The sequence below is a fragment of the Rhipicephalus microplus genome, chromosome 1 (genome assembly GCF_043290135.1).
Source record: "Rhipicephalus microplus isolate Deutch F79 chromosome 1, USDA_Rmic, whole genome shotgun sequence".
Classification (NCBI taxonomy): Eukaryota; Metazoa; Arthropoda; class Arachnida; order Ixodida; family Ixodidae; genus Rhipicephalus; species Rhipicephalus microplus.
In genome coordinates this window covers 103,259,648-103,276,723 of record NC_134700.1, presented here as the reverse complement: position 1 = coordinate 103,276,723, position 17,076 = coordinate 103,259,648, and the positions used below count along the sequence as shown (strand labels likewise).

General features: G+C 45.0%; 1 protein-coding gene across 1 annotated transcript in view; it reads right to left on the bottom strand.

Annotated features, from left to right (window-relative positions):
- Positions 1–17,076, bottom strand: part of LOC142765573 (uncharacterized) — a 114,334-nt gene that overhangs the window by 83,726 nt on the left and 13,532 nt on the right. The window contains exons 4-6 of the mRNA XM_075866766.1: positions 3,726–3,740; positions 2,212–2,274; positions 753–762 (exon numbers count right to left, since the gene is read on the bottom strand). Of these exons, the coding sequence (XP_075722881.1) occupies positions 753–762; positions 2,212–2,274; positions 3,726–3,740 (88 nt within the window). The remainder of the gene's footprint in view (positions 1–752; positions 763–2,211; positions 2,275–3,725; positions 3,741–17,076) is intronic.

Here is a 17,076-nt window from a genome sequence, read left to right as displayed (position 1 = left end):
CTTTTCACAGCACCGTGGAGCTCACGTTGTTTGTATTCCTCAATCAATAGCTCCTTCGTTACAAGGCCGAGGGACAAAGAAAACAGTACTTGTTTGTTTTATCCAAAGGTCAGTGACCTTTTGAGCGCAAAAGCGTAAAGGAGTTTTGTACTTTAGCTTTAAAGTTAGGTAGTGTTTTGGGATTTTCGTGCTGTTTTAGCAAAGGGTCTGTACTAAACGAACATTCAATATGCAAGTCCTGTAACTATTGACTGGGTCACGTATTCGTGCCATTGTTGTCACGACACCATAAGCCTAACCTATATTCAGAACAGAAGAGATAACCAAGGAAAGTATAGGGGATGTTATAAGAAGTAAGTACAATGTAATTATCAAATGCATGTTATAATTTTTTCTAATATCACCTCTGGACTCTTCTTAGTTTCCTTGTCTTTTAGGTCAAATTAACGTTGTGCCGGAGCAAACAAAAGAGGAGCCCTGAAAACTTCCCTTTTGTTACTTTATAGGGCCGGACTGATGTTTAAGCACTATTTTCGCAAGGGCCAAGTCTTCTTACGTTGTCGTGCCCTTAACTCTTCTAGACTGTTGAAGTTACAAGTGACGCAATTTAGCTGGTCAGAACGAAAATCCACGGAACTTTGCAAATTGTCCTACTGCATGACTGCGTGACGCCAGATTAAGTGTAAACAGGAATGGTGTAATCTCTGAAATTTTCTGAAGCTCGGTGGAACAAAGAAATACTGCAGGCTTACCCTTTGACGTCTGCAATAAATAATAGGCAGCAATACAACTCACCATTAGTATAAAGAACACTCGCCATAAACAATTTTTATGATGATTTGACCTTGGTAATTGTGCATTAGAAGACTGATATTTTGTTGAAAATTATTTTGTCTAATATTTTAATTTAGACGCGGAAACCTAGCACAGACACCTAGCACAGACACCATTTTTCACTGAATAAAAGCCAAATTCTTTTAATTGTATTGTACAAATTATCTATGTGCGAATATTAGAACATTTTATAACGAATGGAATAGTGTTTTATTCAATTCAGTATTCCGATCGAATAATAATAATAATAATAATAATAATAATAATAACTGGGTCTTACGTATCAAATCCACGATATAGTTAGTAGATACGCCGCAATGAAGGGCTACGGGAGTTTCGACCATTTCGTGTTCATTAACAGGCGCTGAATTCACCGAATGCATGGGACACACAATTTCGCCTTCGTCTAAATGCGACCGCCGCGGCCGGTATCAATCCCACAACCTTTGGGTAGGCAGTAGAGCCCCTTAACCACTGCTACACAGTGGGGAACTCTAATCGAATAGTGAATATTCGAAACGCCGAATAATTTTCGAATAGTAAGCACTGATGAAAAAGAAAACTTTAAAGCAACAAAACGTTCAAATATGGGGAGTAGTTTTTATTGTTTTATTCACTGAACTAAGTGGTGCATGCTGCCTTGGTTTTACAGGAACATATTGATCCTGTGCTTAATTGCAGGATCAAGGCGCATTCGCCTAAGACTGCAATGCCGGCGAACCGACTGAATAATTAGTTATATTCCTCATAACATTCATGATGATGTCAACTCATGAATACTACTTAATAATAATCGTTATATCAATTTTCTTCGAAAGCTGGTCACAAATTCTCACCGTTATTAGTCCATCCTAAAGGCACTCGTGTATTTCAACCTCCAGTTACATAATGTTTCTACATTCCTAGCTGTTGCCCTATGCGAGCTTCCCATATTTTACGAAAAAGTTGTGTTTTTGTCAGTGAAATTTATAAATATTGTTCTTTTGTGAAAGTTATTGAGCGTTTATTCAAATAAAATAGAATGAAAATTGCACTGTTTGGAAAAATTGTATATTAAAACTCTTAGGTTGCTTTGAAAATGGTTGCACTAGTGGTAAAACCTGAATTCTATTTCAATTTTATTGTATACGATGTCCCGTCTACTCGATTTGAATTCGAATCAATGCCAAAATAACTGCTCGCACAACCTTCGTACAATTATTAAGAGCATATAAAAAACACATTTCGCTGTCGCGAGCTATGCAGCTGAACATTCTGCTCGCATTTTTTGACTACCACAGTGTCAAACATTTTGAAAATGATAACATCCTTAAACTTATTAGGGGACAGAAAAAAAGGCAACTCAATTCTTCAGAGCAAGAAGGATGTCATGCGCACCTTTGGAATTTTGACCATGTCTTTGCTCCCGACGATGCCCATGCGGACGCTCCTCATTGTCACCTGCGTAAGTGAAAGACTTCTGTTCTAGCGACAGCTTTTTCACCTGGAATTTCACGCCACAGATTTTTTGATACTGGCAGGGCAGCACAATTATTCTAGAAAAGCTATCACATAAACTGCTTTCATCAGTAAGTCAGTCTTACTGTCCTGACCCCAAAAGCATGATCACTCTATATCTGCAACAGCATGTTCAAATGAAAAAAAAATACTTTGAATAGACTACGCTGCCCATGGTAGCTCAAAATTATTTTCATCACCTACTTTTTTGCGGTTTTATTGCACAATGGTGAGTTGTTTAGTTACTAAGAAGGTGTTCTCATTAGTTGGAAACAATGCATGGAATTGAAGTCAAGTAAGACTTTCCCAAAGCCGCCTTCACCTTACTGCGCGCATGTCATGTTGAAATGGCAGTACAAGCAGTAAGCAACGCCATAGTCGATGCCATAGTGTGATGCTATCAAGATAGAGTAGACAACTTGTTTACGTCACTATTTCTTGGAAACTAAAATTCCAGGTAAACCCGGAAACTGGAATGTAGACACAGATTAATGGACAAGAAGTGCAAAAACTAGAAGACTTTGCGGCGTCGCCAGCTGTCGTTCTCATATTACGCAGAAACTGTGAAAGATCACTAGGGGCCCCGCCACGGTGGTCTAGTTGCTAAGGTACTCGGCTGCTGACCCGCAGGGCGCGGGTTGGAATCCCGGCTGCGGCGGCTGCATTTCCGATGGAGGCGGAAGTGATGTAGGCCCGTGTGCGCAGATTTGGGTGCACTTTAAAGAACCCCAGGTGGTCGAAATTTCCGGAGCCCTCCACTACAGCGTCTCTCATAATCATATGGTGGTTTAGGGAAGTTAAACCCAACATATCAATATCAAAGACCACTAGGGGTAAATTTAATACCTGACGCGCATTTAGCGATAACTGATCTACTTCTGACAAATCCTACATTTTCGCCCAGTAGCGCGAAGACAAGTTTACAGCGTGTCTTGTGCCGATTCGCAAATACTGTCGCCAACGATTTTTGAAGAAAGTAGACGTTGACAGGATTCCCAAAAGTTTACGTGTTCTAAATATCACAACAATGGGCAACACCAAGAGAGCTTCTACATAACTACGTTAGCCCTTCCTGGTTATATAGTTGCTTACGTCGCTGCTCATTTTTTAGAGAATTCATTTCGGTAATGGCATAACCAAACAACAAAAAAAATAGGGACATGGAGTCAATTGAAGTAAAAACATAAATCATGCACTCCCATTCAGATTTCAAAGGGCATTGAACACGATCACATCAAATTGCGGCCTTGCGTATCTTAGACATTGCCAACAATTTAACTGAATAATTACACGCGATTCCGCTGATCAGTTGGCTCAAGTTCAAAATTCGCTTCTGTCCTAAATAAGAAAAAGCTACAATCTGCAAACAAGAGAAAGAATAATCAGAAACTTACTGCTGGATTCACGCTCTGAAAACAAAAGCATGTAAGTGTGAGCAACACAAAGCAGATGGCCTGAGAAGATCACGCTTAGAAACTACGTGAAATATTTTCTAAAGGAGAATAAGTATGAGCTGGTGAATTGGGAAGATTTGTGCAGTCAAAAAAAGTGTAGTTCAACTGAAAGACCACAAAGCAACGTAGCAATAGTTGAGTTCGGCTTCTAAATCTGTTTTCATACGAGGCCAGAAAAATAAGTAAAACCTCGTCCGATGGGCAGAATGATGCTCGTGTTCGCTATGACTACTATATCACAGACCAACAGTCAGTCTGCAACTATTTTTCTATTATGTCTGACCAAGAAGTTTATTTCAACACCCTAGTCCATCTCTCCAAAAACGGCTTGAAGACATTGTTCTCGCGTAAAAATAAATTTGGAACAGATTCCTTGTTTTACTGTTGTCTGCTGTTTGCCATAACTGAATATTGTGTGAACGAACGTTCATATCTTTGGTTCGTAAGCTGGCTTCATGGCACTACTTTTCAATAATGCAATTAAGGTATCATAATGCTCACAAGCGGAGGCCTGTATAATATTTTTTAGTTGTTCTTTTTCTGTGGTTAGTAGTCAGGGAGCAGGTTATGTGCTGGTGCGGGTTATTTGTGAGAAAATATGTTTTTCGTGAACGCAGTGCGCATCATAAAAAATTGTTTTCTCTTTCTGAATACATGCACCGGGAGTAAACATCAACAGGAAAAAAGACTCTCCAACCATCTTCAAAAAATGTATTATTGTTGCTTATGTTTTCAATAAACGAAATGTTTTTGTTGACAAGATGAAAAAGAAAAGCTTGAAGTTCTGAATGTATTCCCAGTAAAGCCAAAAAGACTGCTCGCAAATGTAAGAAGCCCGCGCCAATGAATTGCGCTCTGTAAATGTGACAAATTTCAATTTCATGTTAAATGCGAAGCATTTCTGAGCAAACTTCGGTGATATTAAGCGTATCTATCTATCTATCTATCTATCTATCTATCTATCTATCTATCTATCTATCTATCTATCTATCTATCTATCTATCTATCTATCTATCTATCTATCTATCTATCTATCAATCAAGCCGCCTGTGACATTTAGCTCTCCTGGCCGTTTCAATAATAGTATCAATATCAAATTTCGTATGGCATAACATGACTACGACGGGCATAAGTGACTAGTCATAACATTAAAATCTTGAAATGTATACTAATATTGTCATGACTTACATTTCATGGTCTTGCTACATGTTCTTCGGTGATTTCGTTCTCATGACATTTCGCAAAACTGGTATGATATGACATTACTGCATGGCGAACATAAGTGACAGGCCCAAATTGGAAAATCATGACATGCATGTCATGATTTTCATGTTATGGCTAGTCATGACTACACGCCGCACTCATGGTGTGCCCTCGGTCATTTCACTAGCTTCATATATAAAAACGTGGTATTACGCGACGTGAATGGGCGACGAAGGTAATTGCGACGTCCAAACGTGATAATCATGACATGCGTGTCATGTAAAACAAGACTACATGCTACGCTCATAGCGTACTCGCGGCCACTTCACTAGCTCCACATATACCAAATTTGCTATTAGGTGACGGGAATACACGACGAAGGTAAATGAAGCGTCCAAACATGGTAATCTTAATATTCGTGTTATGTAAAACAGTACTACATGCTACGCTCATAGTGTGCTCACGGTAGTTTTGCTAGCTCCACATATTACGTCACGTGATACTAAATTGATTATTGCATGACGTGAATAGACGAGAAAGAGAAGGGACATATTGAAATATGATAATCATGGCAAAGAAGACATGTACAGCATAATCTACGCCCGCTTCGTAACTTTCAGCTGATTTTAAGGTGAAATACCAACCTTAGTCATTCGTGCTTCGTATATCATCGATTCCCTCAGTACGTGGGATCTGCCACATTTTTCATCACTTGGCATCGATATTGTTACGAACGAAATAACAGAGACAGCCACGAATCGAAGTCTTGCTCGCACCCTGACCGGGAAGCAATGTTCTCTTCTTTCTCCACTTCCAAGCGATTTCACGCTACAGTTGATGGCTCATACCCATGTAACTGTGACATCATTCCCTCTCCTCAAAAAGCATCGTCTCGATGCTGGGGAGGATCGTCGAAAAAAAATGAGAAAGAAAAGACGCTTCTATGGAATCTAACAACAGTGTGTTGAGGCAAAAAAATGGGCTGGTCTTACAGTAGTACTCAATAAAGAAAGGAGTTAGGGCACAAGACACATCAAAAAGCAACAAAAGTGACAAAAAATAAGTAGTCATTGCATAATAAGTCAGTCCACATTCAATTGACGATGCCAGAAATATGGCTTGAGCCTTGACACATGCACCACATCACTTTGTGAAAACCCATGGGAACATCTTGATGTGCCCTCAGGCAGAACTTCCTATGTAATGTCACTGAGTCGGCATGGAACTTCGTACGGACCGAAGTACCACCGCAGAAACTTTTCCGAGTGACCACGCTGTCGGATGGGGGTACATACCCAAGCTTCACCGGCCTGTCAAAGGAGCATAAGATGACAAGGAAAAGCTAGGTGATGTTGGGCAGCGAGGTGGTGGTGACCGTGATTGGTGGCGTTGACCAAGGTGAGGAGCTTGCTGGCCTGTAAGGTACGCTTCGATGTTGCGGGGACGCTCACCGTAACGCGGGCACCGAGAATCAGGGTGGAAGCCACGGAGACCAAGTTGGCGGAACTGGCAATAGGTGACCAGTAAAAAAGCAAAGAATTGTGGAATGCACCGCCTGCTACCGGCTTCCGGTTTGATAACGGTAGACGACAGCTATCTGCTTCACTGCAAGCCTCAAATTATTCAGAATTCGTGCTCGCGGTCGCCCGTTTATCTTCGTCCTGACAAACCATGCTCGGTTGTTCAGCAGTTAGCTGCTCCAACTTGAGCGTGCAAGGCCAACGCAGGTATCAATTCCCACATAATAAAGACAGAAAAACGAGCTGAGCGGTGACTCTGCAGAGAGCCACAGAGACAGGTAGCCTTTGAGTACGGAACTTTGAAGCCACAGTGCGCGAAAACCTTTTTATCACAGGTACATGTGTATTGAACACTAAAAAAAGCATGCACATAAGTTTGCTGCGAATAGTATGTTGAGAAATAAATTCTCCCGCATGTGCGCCAAGCAAAGATAATATGGGATAGGGCGGGCGAAATCTACTTGTCATACGAGATTGGTGCCGGTCATTGCACCCATATATATTGTTACGTTTGAAAGAGACTGGTAGAGGTTGAAAGGGGCCGTTTATTAGGTCGTGAGGGGCAGCTCAGAAGCGGCCGGCTGGTTAGAGATCCTTCTGATCTTCTTCTTCTTTTCTGGCTTTGGGCCACAAGTGCGTTCACCGTATACGCTTCTTTGTCTTTGTGCATGTGCACAGCATTCCTCTCCGTTCAGCGAAGGCCGCCGGACGAGTCAGTCGAGTTGTCGTGGCGTGTACAGTTTCAGGCGGGCAACATGAACCACATGAGTTTTGGAAGCTCGTCGGCCACTCACCGTGAGACGAGCTATTACATAGTTGACCTCTGTAAGTCTGTCGACAATGACAAATGGTCCATCGTAAGTGGCCAAAAACTTTTGGCATAACCGGCGCTTGCGCATCAGAGTCCACAACCACACAAGATCACCACGGCGATAAATCACTGGTCGATGGTGAATGTCATAGCATGCCTTCGCTTTGTCTTGCCATGCCAATGTGCGTAGTCGAGCTATGCGACGCACCTCTTCGGCGAGGCAGAGAGTCTCGGCGACAGTGAAGTTGCCGTGATCACAGAAAGGTTATTGAGTCGATTGTGTGCCGGGGCGAACGTGCATACAGCAAAAAGTAAGGGCTATAGCCTGTAATCTCATGCTTCGCGGTGTTGAACGCGTAAGTAATGAACGGGAGTACGTCATCCCAGTTCTTGTGGTCGCATGAGACATACATAGACAACATGTTGATAATGGTGCGGTTGGTACGCTTCGTCAGCCCATTAGTTTGGGGGTGGTATGGTGTCGAGTGACGCAGGCGGGATTCACATAAACGGAGTAGCTCCTCCACGACATCCGCTGTGAATTGTCGTCCACGATCACTGATAATCAGGCGAGGTGGGCCATGTCGGATAATGACGTACTGTCACAAAAACGACGAGGCTTCACTGGCAGTTGCGGAGGGGACGGCCGCCGTCTCGCAGTAGCGTGTGTGGTAGTCGACGCAAACAAATATCCATTCGTTGTTGCCCTTAGCCGATTTCAGAAAGGGGCCCAGAAGTCAATCCCTACTTGTTCGAAAGGTGCGCTTGGAGTAGGCATCGGCTGTAGAAGAACAGCTGACCCGTTGATGGACGTTTGTGACGCTGACATTGCATGCAGCTTGCCACATAACTCTCAACGGACTTCTGCATACCAGGCCAATAAAAGCGCTCTCTAGTCCGGTGAAGCGTCCGCGGCAAATTTAAATATCCAGATGTAGGGTCGTCGTGCGTGACACTCATAATAACTTTTCGCAGGCTCTCCTGGACCACTAGAAGGAAAGCTGCGCCACTGCTGAAGAGGTTCCTTTTGAACAACAGTCCATCACGCATACAGAAACGGCGTGCAATAGTGGAAGCAGATGCAGCTGCGAATAGTGGCGCTAGTTTAGCGTCCTCTATACGGGGCAGTGGGTATACGTCCTTTTTAGTCACGGCATTCAGTCGACGATAATCGACGCAAAATCTCCAAGATCCATCTTTCTTCTTAACAAAGATTACCGGTGCTGCCCACGGACTGGCTGACTCTTGTTCCACTTCCTTTTGCATCATTTCCTGCACTTGGTCGTTGATAATTTGTCTTTCTGACAGGGAAACACGATATGGTTTTTAGCGAATGGGACTTGCCGCGCCAGTGTTAATGGTATGGCGCGTTCGAGACAGGGGGATAAGGATTACTTTGCCCTTCTGCGCAAAGTCAAATACCGAAACGTGCTTCAACAGCACATTCAATAAACTTCGGCGCTCGCTTGAGCTAAGCAACTTATTTATCGTTGCCATAAGCGCCCGTACAAATTGTGACAACCAGTTTCGTCACGTTCTTTCGGCACGTCTGTGAGCTCGGCCACGGATAATCTCGCGTGTTCTTTGCTGACCGAAGCTAATTACAAACCATTGGTTAGTGTCACGGGCTCAGAGGAACAGTTTACAGTCCATAGGCCAGTTTGTCCGCCATCGATCGACACAAAACAATGGGGAACCAACACATTCTTCGTCACGCAGTATGTGCATTGGTTCTACGCTCGCATCAAAGCTGCCAGAATCCGCGCCGCGACAAACAACAGGAACACGTACGGTAGACAACCCAGGTATGAACGTATCGCCACAGACACACAGCGTAGTTTGGTCATTTGCTGGAGTTTCCAGAAGTTCTGACGGCATTTGGCCACTCACAAAGACTTTCCCCGTGCGGCAGTCTACAGTGGCACCACATTCTCGCAAGAAGTCCATGCCGAGAATGACGTCATGTGTCGACCGAGTAATAATCGCAAACTCTGTCGTTATTATAAGGCCTCCCAAATATACTTTGGCACTACACACACCAATAGGGCGCAACGGCTCTCCGCTCACTCCACAGAACGTCGAAGTTTCATCCCAGGTAAAAACAACTTTCCACCCTAACACGTCTTTAAAGGAAGCACTCATTAAAAGAAGCACACGGAAATCATTGCACCTGTGTCCAGCAAGGCCATCACAGGCACATAATATATCAAAACACGCACTTTGTTTTTAAACATACACACAGGAGGTATTTCTGTCAGTAGCACGTTTCCAGCGACCTCAACCCCATTGGCCGCGCTGGCTAGTTTTCCGGTGGCGAAGAGGGTGCTTTGCGACGCAGCAGTGAAAGAGAACGAGGAGCACGAGGTCGCGGTGGGGGCGTTAAACTCCTGTCAGATGCCGGGGAGTGGTTGCGGAAGTAGCTGGGCCAATAGTTGTCATCAGGTGGTATATGGGCCGGCCGACGGACACCATGACGCTGTTCGAAGGGTCGTGAAAAGTCGGATGGTTGGTGATACCGAAGAGTCACCCGACGGTTGCAAAATCAAGATATGTGGCCTGGCACACCGCAGGAATAGCACACCGCCTGAGCTCGAAACGTTGGTCGCTCGTCGATGAATATGGGGTCACCATTTGCTCTTGTGTGATGAATGTACTGGTTGGGTACGTCGTACCGAGACGTCGGGTGTCGAGGAGGCATGCGCTGAGAGCGTCGGTCATACCGCCAAGCGGGAAATATGGTTGTCATTCTTGACTGTGGGGCTGGGCTGTACTCCACAGTTGCCGCGCTCATCGTCGGTTGCCATGGGGTCAAAGAAGGCACATTCATAGCCTCACGTGGCAGACACAACTCGCGATGGTCACCTGTCGAACACATTTCTCGGTGGGACAGTTCCTCACGAACAATCTGTCGAATGGTAGAAAAGAGGTCGAGGCCAGGATTCATGTCCACACTGGCAACAGTTGTAACGTTAGCCAGCTGACCAAACTTGGGCGCAATTCGACGAATCTTGAGCGTTTCAAACGTTCGGCAATGCTGAATGACGTTGGACACAGAACTGAGGCTTTCTTTTCCAATTAGAAAATTATACGCGTCCTCAGCGATCCCTTTGAGCAGATGCCCAACTTTGTTCTCTTCCGACATGGTAGCGCAGACCACCTTGCACAGCCTTAACACTTCTATGTAAGTGGTGCATGTCTCACCTGGTAGCTGTGCGCATTGCGTCAGTGTTTGCTCAGCCCGCTTCTTTCTAGCAACCGAGTCGGCGAAACACATTCTGAGCTCTTCAACAAAAAAATCCCACGTCGTGAGTGCGTCGTCATGGTTCTCGTACAATGTCAGTGCGGTGTCGGTCAGGGAGAACACTACGTTGGCTAGCATAGTGGCTGCATCCCAACTGTTTGACTTGCCCACATGTTTGTACTTGGTGAGCCAGGCGTCGCCATCTTCTTCGGTTTTTCCTCCGAAGGGCGGTGGAACTCGGTTGTACAGAAGCGGACCAGACGGTGCCGTCCTGAAACGCCTGCTTCTTCGGGCATGTCGAAGTCACTCACGGCAGATGGTGGGAGACCGGCAAGTCGACGGCTTCGTCGAAGCTGTGGCAGGGATTGTTCCGTAGTTGAAGCGCTTACCCAGCTCCTCCACCACTCTGTTACGTTTGAAAGAGACCGGTAGAGGTTGAAAAGGGCCGTTTATTTGGTCGTGAGGTGCAGCTCAGAAGCGGCCGACTGGTAATAGATCCTTCTGATGTTCTTCCTTTCTGTCTCTGGGCCACAAGTGCGTTCACCATACACGCTTCTTTGTCTTCGTGCATGTGCGCAACAATATGACAAAAAACGCGAAAGCTTCACTCAAGACTAAGTTTACACAAAGCGCTGGACGAGTTCATTTTCATTTATCTTGGTCAAACTGTCAACCAAGATGGTACCCAAATGAAGTGCGTTAAACAAGCACAGGGTTTTGATTATTCGGCGCCGTCTATGTCTGAGTGTATTGTTTATGTGCCGCCGTGCCACGCAGCATGACCAAGATCAGCGTTCAAATAACCATCTGGCTTCGACTAAAAATGCACCCCATAGCTTGCTGAAGGCTAGAACAAAAAAATATCTCAACGCGCTCAATAAGCGCTGCGCTTCATGCCGATCAACTGACAACGTCGGCCGAAGCAGCGATTCCAAAATGAACTCTTAGCACACTGCTACAGTCATCCACATCCCCCGAGATCTTTAAAATGGTGACATTTTATCTGCAGTAGAGTATCATACAATGAAAACTGTTTTTTGAATCGACTGATCTGCTAGCCATACTGACAGTACCCCCGAGCAGCATAAAAACAATGCAGATCATTTAGAGCGATAAAAAATGTTTCCTGGCCGTTCATGGCTTTCGTAGCTTGTCATTGTCACAGTAACGGTACGCAAAAACAACGAAAAAAACAACTTCTAAAGCATTGACATTGCATGGAGAGGTGCTTTTTTAACGAAGCAGTACAATAATGCGTGCGTGCCGCTGCTGACCTGTGTGGAGCATCGAACCGGAAGCCGTCGTATCCCTCAGTTTCCTGCGATTGCCCATTTTACCGGTCACCTATTGCGGTAGACGTGACCTGCTTCGCCACAGTGGTAGCAGATTGGATGGTTATTCGACGTACACCCCACGCTGGCCTTTGTGGCGTTCTGTCGTGATCCAGACGGATGATAAGTGAGTGCACTCGGAAACCTTGAGGCGGGTGACAGAGTCGAAGAGCTGCCCTGGAATCGATAACTAGCCTAATCCATTGTCCGCATAGTGGGATCAGGAGCATGTGGTGCAGGAGATCTCAGGGCTGCCGCATAAGTCAACACAGGGGCCTCGGGCCTTGTCTGGGTGAGTGGGGTGACCACCTGTCTGATCTCATTTTGAATTAAGTCCGCGAGAGCATTTACAGGTGATTAGGGTCCCACTGCTTAGAGTTGGCGCAGCTCGTCCCGCACGACACTTCTTATGAACTCTGCGAGGGCATGCCTCTCGCTGTCAGCGCCGATAGAGCATGCAGCAGTGGTGAAGTCGTGGGGATCATACTGTGACGACCGATGCTGGAGAGTACTCCCCGTTGTAGTTGCCTCATTTATGACCTGAGCCACAGTTGTCAGTGGATTGCGGACGAGTCCGGTGAAGAGTTGCTCTTTTACCCCACGAATTAAATGCGACACCTTCCTTTCTTCGGACACTTCAGGGTCAACACGCTTGAAGAGTCGAAGCATGTCCTCTACAAACATCAAAACTCTTTCGTTAGGTCGTTGGTTCCGAAACGAGATGGCCTGCTCCGCCCTTCTTTCCTTTCGGCGCTGCGGTACGCCTCGCGAAACTGTCGGCTGAACTCTTGCCACGTCACAAAGGAACCCTCGTTGTTCTCATAGCACGTTTTAGCAGTGTCTTCCAACGCAAAGTCAACTCTCCGTAGCTTGCAAGCTTCATCCCATTCCTTGAGGCTGGCAACTCGATCAAAGTGGTCAAGCCAGTTAACATCGTCATAAACGTCTCCATGAAAGGAGCGTGGTGTTTGCTGGAGAACGGAATGCGGGAGAAAAGAATAGGCCTCATTAGTTTGACTTGCCTGGTTCGTAGTCGAGGTTGCCATATCGTCTTGAGAGAGAGGACCGTATTCGGGAGATAGTCCTCGCAGGCGGTGACTGCGTCTTGCCATGGGAGCTGTATCTGTCTCCAAGTATCTCGGTGTGTCGGCTGAAAATCTGGAGCCGAAGCGCATTTATCCAGCACCTCCACAAGTGCCACGAACGAAATAACAGAGACAGCCACGAATTGACGTCCACTTCCAAGCTATTTCACGCTACAGTTGATGGCTCATACCCCTTTACCTGTGATAATATTGCAAGATTTTTTACACATTCGGCAACGTCTTTTTCGTCGAGGATAAACACAAAGCAACTGGCCTAAATTGTACGCAAGGCTCCTTATTGATCACTGCTTTTGTAGTGCTTTTATTGCTATGGGAAGCTTGAATGACATCCTCGTGTAATTAATCAGAAGCATACCATACAGCAAGCTTTACTTATAAAACTACACAGAAAGAGAGAAACAAAAATGCATGCCGTGCACAGAGCACGCTACACTTCTATCTTGTCTTCGGCCAATAGCTTTATCAGCATCGAAATACACAGAACGTAAGCGTCACGAACAAAGTATTGTATCGTGCAGGACACGTGCTAGAAATTCTATCTTTTATCGTGTAATCTATATCACTGACAGCTATTCTCATATGAATTTTCTTTGCGGATACAACTGCTTGAATATTTCTACCACCGGCGAAAACAGTGCCAAGCTGGCTTTTTCGCACACTGCTTGTAATTGTGAAAAAACAAACAATATAGCTCCGTTGAGGCTGCCTGCAGCTGCAATAAAAATCCCTTTAAATATACTCATATGCAGCCGAGCACGGGTAAGGAGCCCGAGATGAACGTAGAAGTGCATTGACCTGAGGTTGCGTCCTGATCTATGCAAGTTAGTCATAGAAAGTAATGGACAATGGTGCTGCTTATTTTGTTTTTTCTTTTTTTTTCTTAGCAGTTCAAAGTCACTCAAGGTACCTATTGACAACCAATCAAAAGCTCTTTCAACTTATGACATAAATTCATATGCTGTTATCGCATCGCGTAGCTCTAGCAATGCAATACAAGCGGCGTCCATAATGTCTTCATCGCCACTGCAAAAGCTCACAGTTTGCTGTTAATAATCATTAGCTTACTAACAAAACATGTTTGGTGTGAAAAAGAAAGCTAGCGTTGTGAGAGCGTTATCATGCTGGTTCGTGGAAGATCTAGTGCAAGAGGTGAACGAAGGAGACTAGTGAGCGCGGTAGCGTGCTTCCAGTTTTTCTTATTCGTTTGGGGGCTTCGGTTTTTGCGCCCAGAAGGCTACCGCCACCCGGACAGGACGTGGCATCCAGTGGGACATCAAGGTATAGCATAGCGTCTCCCCTAGCTCAGACCAGTCATCCAAAAACATCGCCGACACCTTCTGAGCGCCACCGCGATCAACTCAAGTCAAGTTGCTGGATGCTGAAGTAATCGCAACGATTGTGCCTGGGAGAGAGTTCGTACGCTACACGACATTTTCCGCAACTTGGACAACTGAATCGATTTCCCCTAACCCTATGCCGGGCATTTTTTATTTTATATTGCAGGGGTCGACCACCTTTTCAGGCGAAGAGCCAATTTGCATGGAGCTGACATATCGGGGGGCGGGGGGAAATGTGTGCCGGAAAGAAGGGTGGTTGCGGGCAAAACACAAAGATTTGGCTAATTTATAATACTTTCGGAAACAGGATTAGATATCATGTCTATGTTTCCTTCACATATGACAAAGTTGCAATCAAACACAAGTTAAAAGTGCCTGTTCAATTTCACGTCCAGGTTAAGTTACTCGGCTGCTGACCCGCAGGTCGCGGTATCAAATCTCGGCTGCGGCTGCTGCATTTTCAATGGAGGCGAAAATGCGGTAGGCCGGTGGGCTCAGATTTGGGTGCACGTTAAAGAACCCCAGGTGGTCTAAATTTCCCGAGCCCTCCACTACGGCCTCTTTCATAACCATATGGTGGTTTTGGGACGTTAAACCTCACATACCATATTCAGTTTCACGTCCAGACTTCCACGTCAGCCTTCAGACAGGAAGTAACAATAAAAGAAGAAGGGGGTTTGCTCGTGCCGGGAGCCGCTTAATACTGCCCACCGGCAGCATGTGGCCAGTGGGCCGCAGGCTGCCCCGGAATAACACGAAATGGACATTAGAGTTTTCTATGTGTATAGGAAGCCATGCATGGGTGTAGTTTAAAAATTGTGCAGTTGAAAAATCACTGCACTTTTAAAGCTAAAGAAAAAAGTGCATTTATTAGGATTTATCTCACTCTCCCAATGACTTGGGCCCCAACATGTACATTCCCGTCGTCACATGTAGGAGGGTGAATGAGATTACGTCCCCGCCCTTCACGAGCAAACTTTAAGGGCTTCTGCGACATTTACTATTTTATCATGTTGTAGACCTACAAAAACACAGCAAAACAGGAAAAATGAACACGTGTATTGCAGACGACGTGCCCATGCATACTCGTATGAAATTATTTTCTGTTATCGGAACGAGCCTGTTAATTACGTCGGCATTTTACCTCGACATCTGCGGCTTCAACTTTCTTCGAGAGCTGCGTGAAGGCTAAACATTTGGTGACTTATGTGGAAGGAAAGACCCGATAGCACTACAAGGTAAGTTTGGCATTTTTGTTTTCATGTTTCTAGCCATTGTAGGTGGGCTGCAGGTGGCCGAGCAATATGTAAACTTTCGCAACAGCGCCGATGTGGTAGCGAGGCAGAAACGTTCTTATAATCGCTATCGCAAAGTATACGCCATATATAACCTATATCATCTCATGGCGAGTCGTTACAAACAAACATTTTGTTTCGTCGCACCATAACGCACTGAAGGTCCTGATAAATTACACGTCGTAAACATTAATCTTGCAGAGCCCTCTGCATATTAATGAAGGTGGGCGGCAGCTGGCACCCACAACTCTGTAGGTGCGACGCTAGAAATGCGGACTAATCAGGACCCAGCAAAACAAATGAAAATTCGGCAAGCTCAAAGAAATAACAGTTTACTAGAAGTTCTTCACGGAAAGCTAGAAATTAATTGATTTTGCGTATCTGCCTTAGAGCTGCCATCAGAGAGAACCAGCAATACGTCCACTATGAGTTTAGTACTGTGGAACATGAAACCTCACTGAAAGAATTATCAAGTAAAAGAGCACGACGCTTCCATAACAATATGGTAGTGCGAAGGTATTCCAGCTAGAAATTTTTGTCGCAGTAAAAGAAATTAGTGTGTTCAAAAAGTAATCGGTACAATACGCAGAAAATTATTGTAAAAAGAAAATAAAGCTGGAAACTAATGCAGGCGCAAATCAACCAATATGCTGCTCAACAGAAACGAGGTTTTTTTTCGCTATGGCTTAAAAGGTATTGCGCTCGTGTGCGTGTTTTTCTTTGGCTAATGACAAAAAATATGTTCCCAGAATTTCCTTCTTCAATTTGCATCCCATATCGTCGTTTTGTTTCAGTGAAAGAGAATAATATTTTGCGGCAGTCCATCAAGTATCTTCTTTCCAGGTTAAGTTCATGCGCGAGTTTGTTCAAAAAAGAACCACCGATGTTCGTTTGACGTACTATGCAATGAAAATTATGTAGTTAGTCCTGCTTCGTCCCGTGGTTTTCTCGTTGTTGCGAAAATTTTCGGTCATGTGTTTTTCCAAATGTTTAGCGGAACAGTCTTTGGCAAGTTTCATGTCGCCAGCAGTATCGGTCTCTTTAGTCATCGCTTTGTGGATGTGTCAGTGTCCTTTCGTCATCGTGCTTATCACCCTACATTCTTACGATTGTAGTTTTATCGGCAGTTTGGCGTGCTGCCGTTCCTTAGCTATCTTTCGGTCAGCACATTCCATACTTTCCAATTACTTGCAGTTGCAGTTGTAGGACGAAAGAAGAGGCAACACGTGAGGAACACTTGCGCCAATCAATTGCAGGTTTCCGGCTTCGCAATAATACACTTGAATAGCCATATCACTGCGATAGCTGTAATGCACCCCTTCCATTCGCACACGAATTGCTGGTGTTGGTGTTCCCGCATTCAGATGGTCGCGGCCTCGACAGCGCGTATACGCTGCCTGTACATGGTGGGATATAACGCTGTTACCTTCTAAAAAAATTTTTAGAA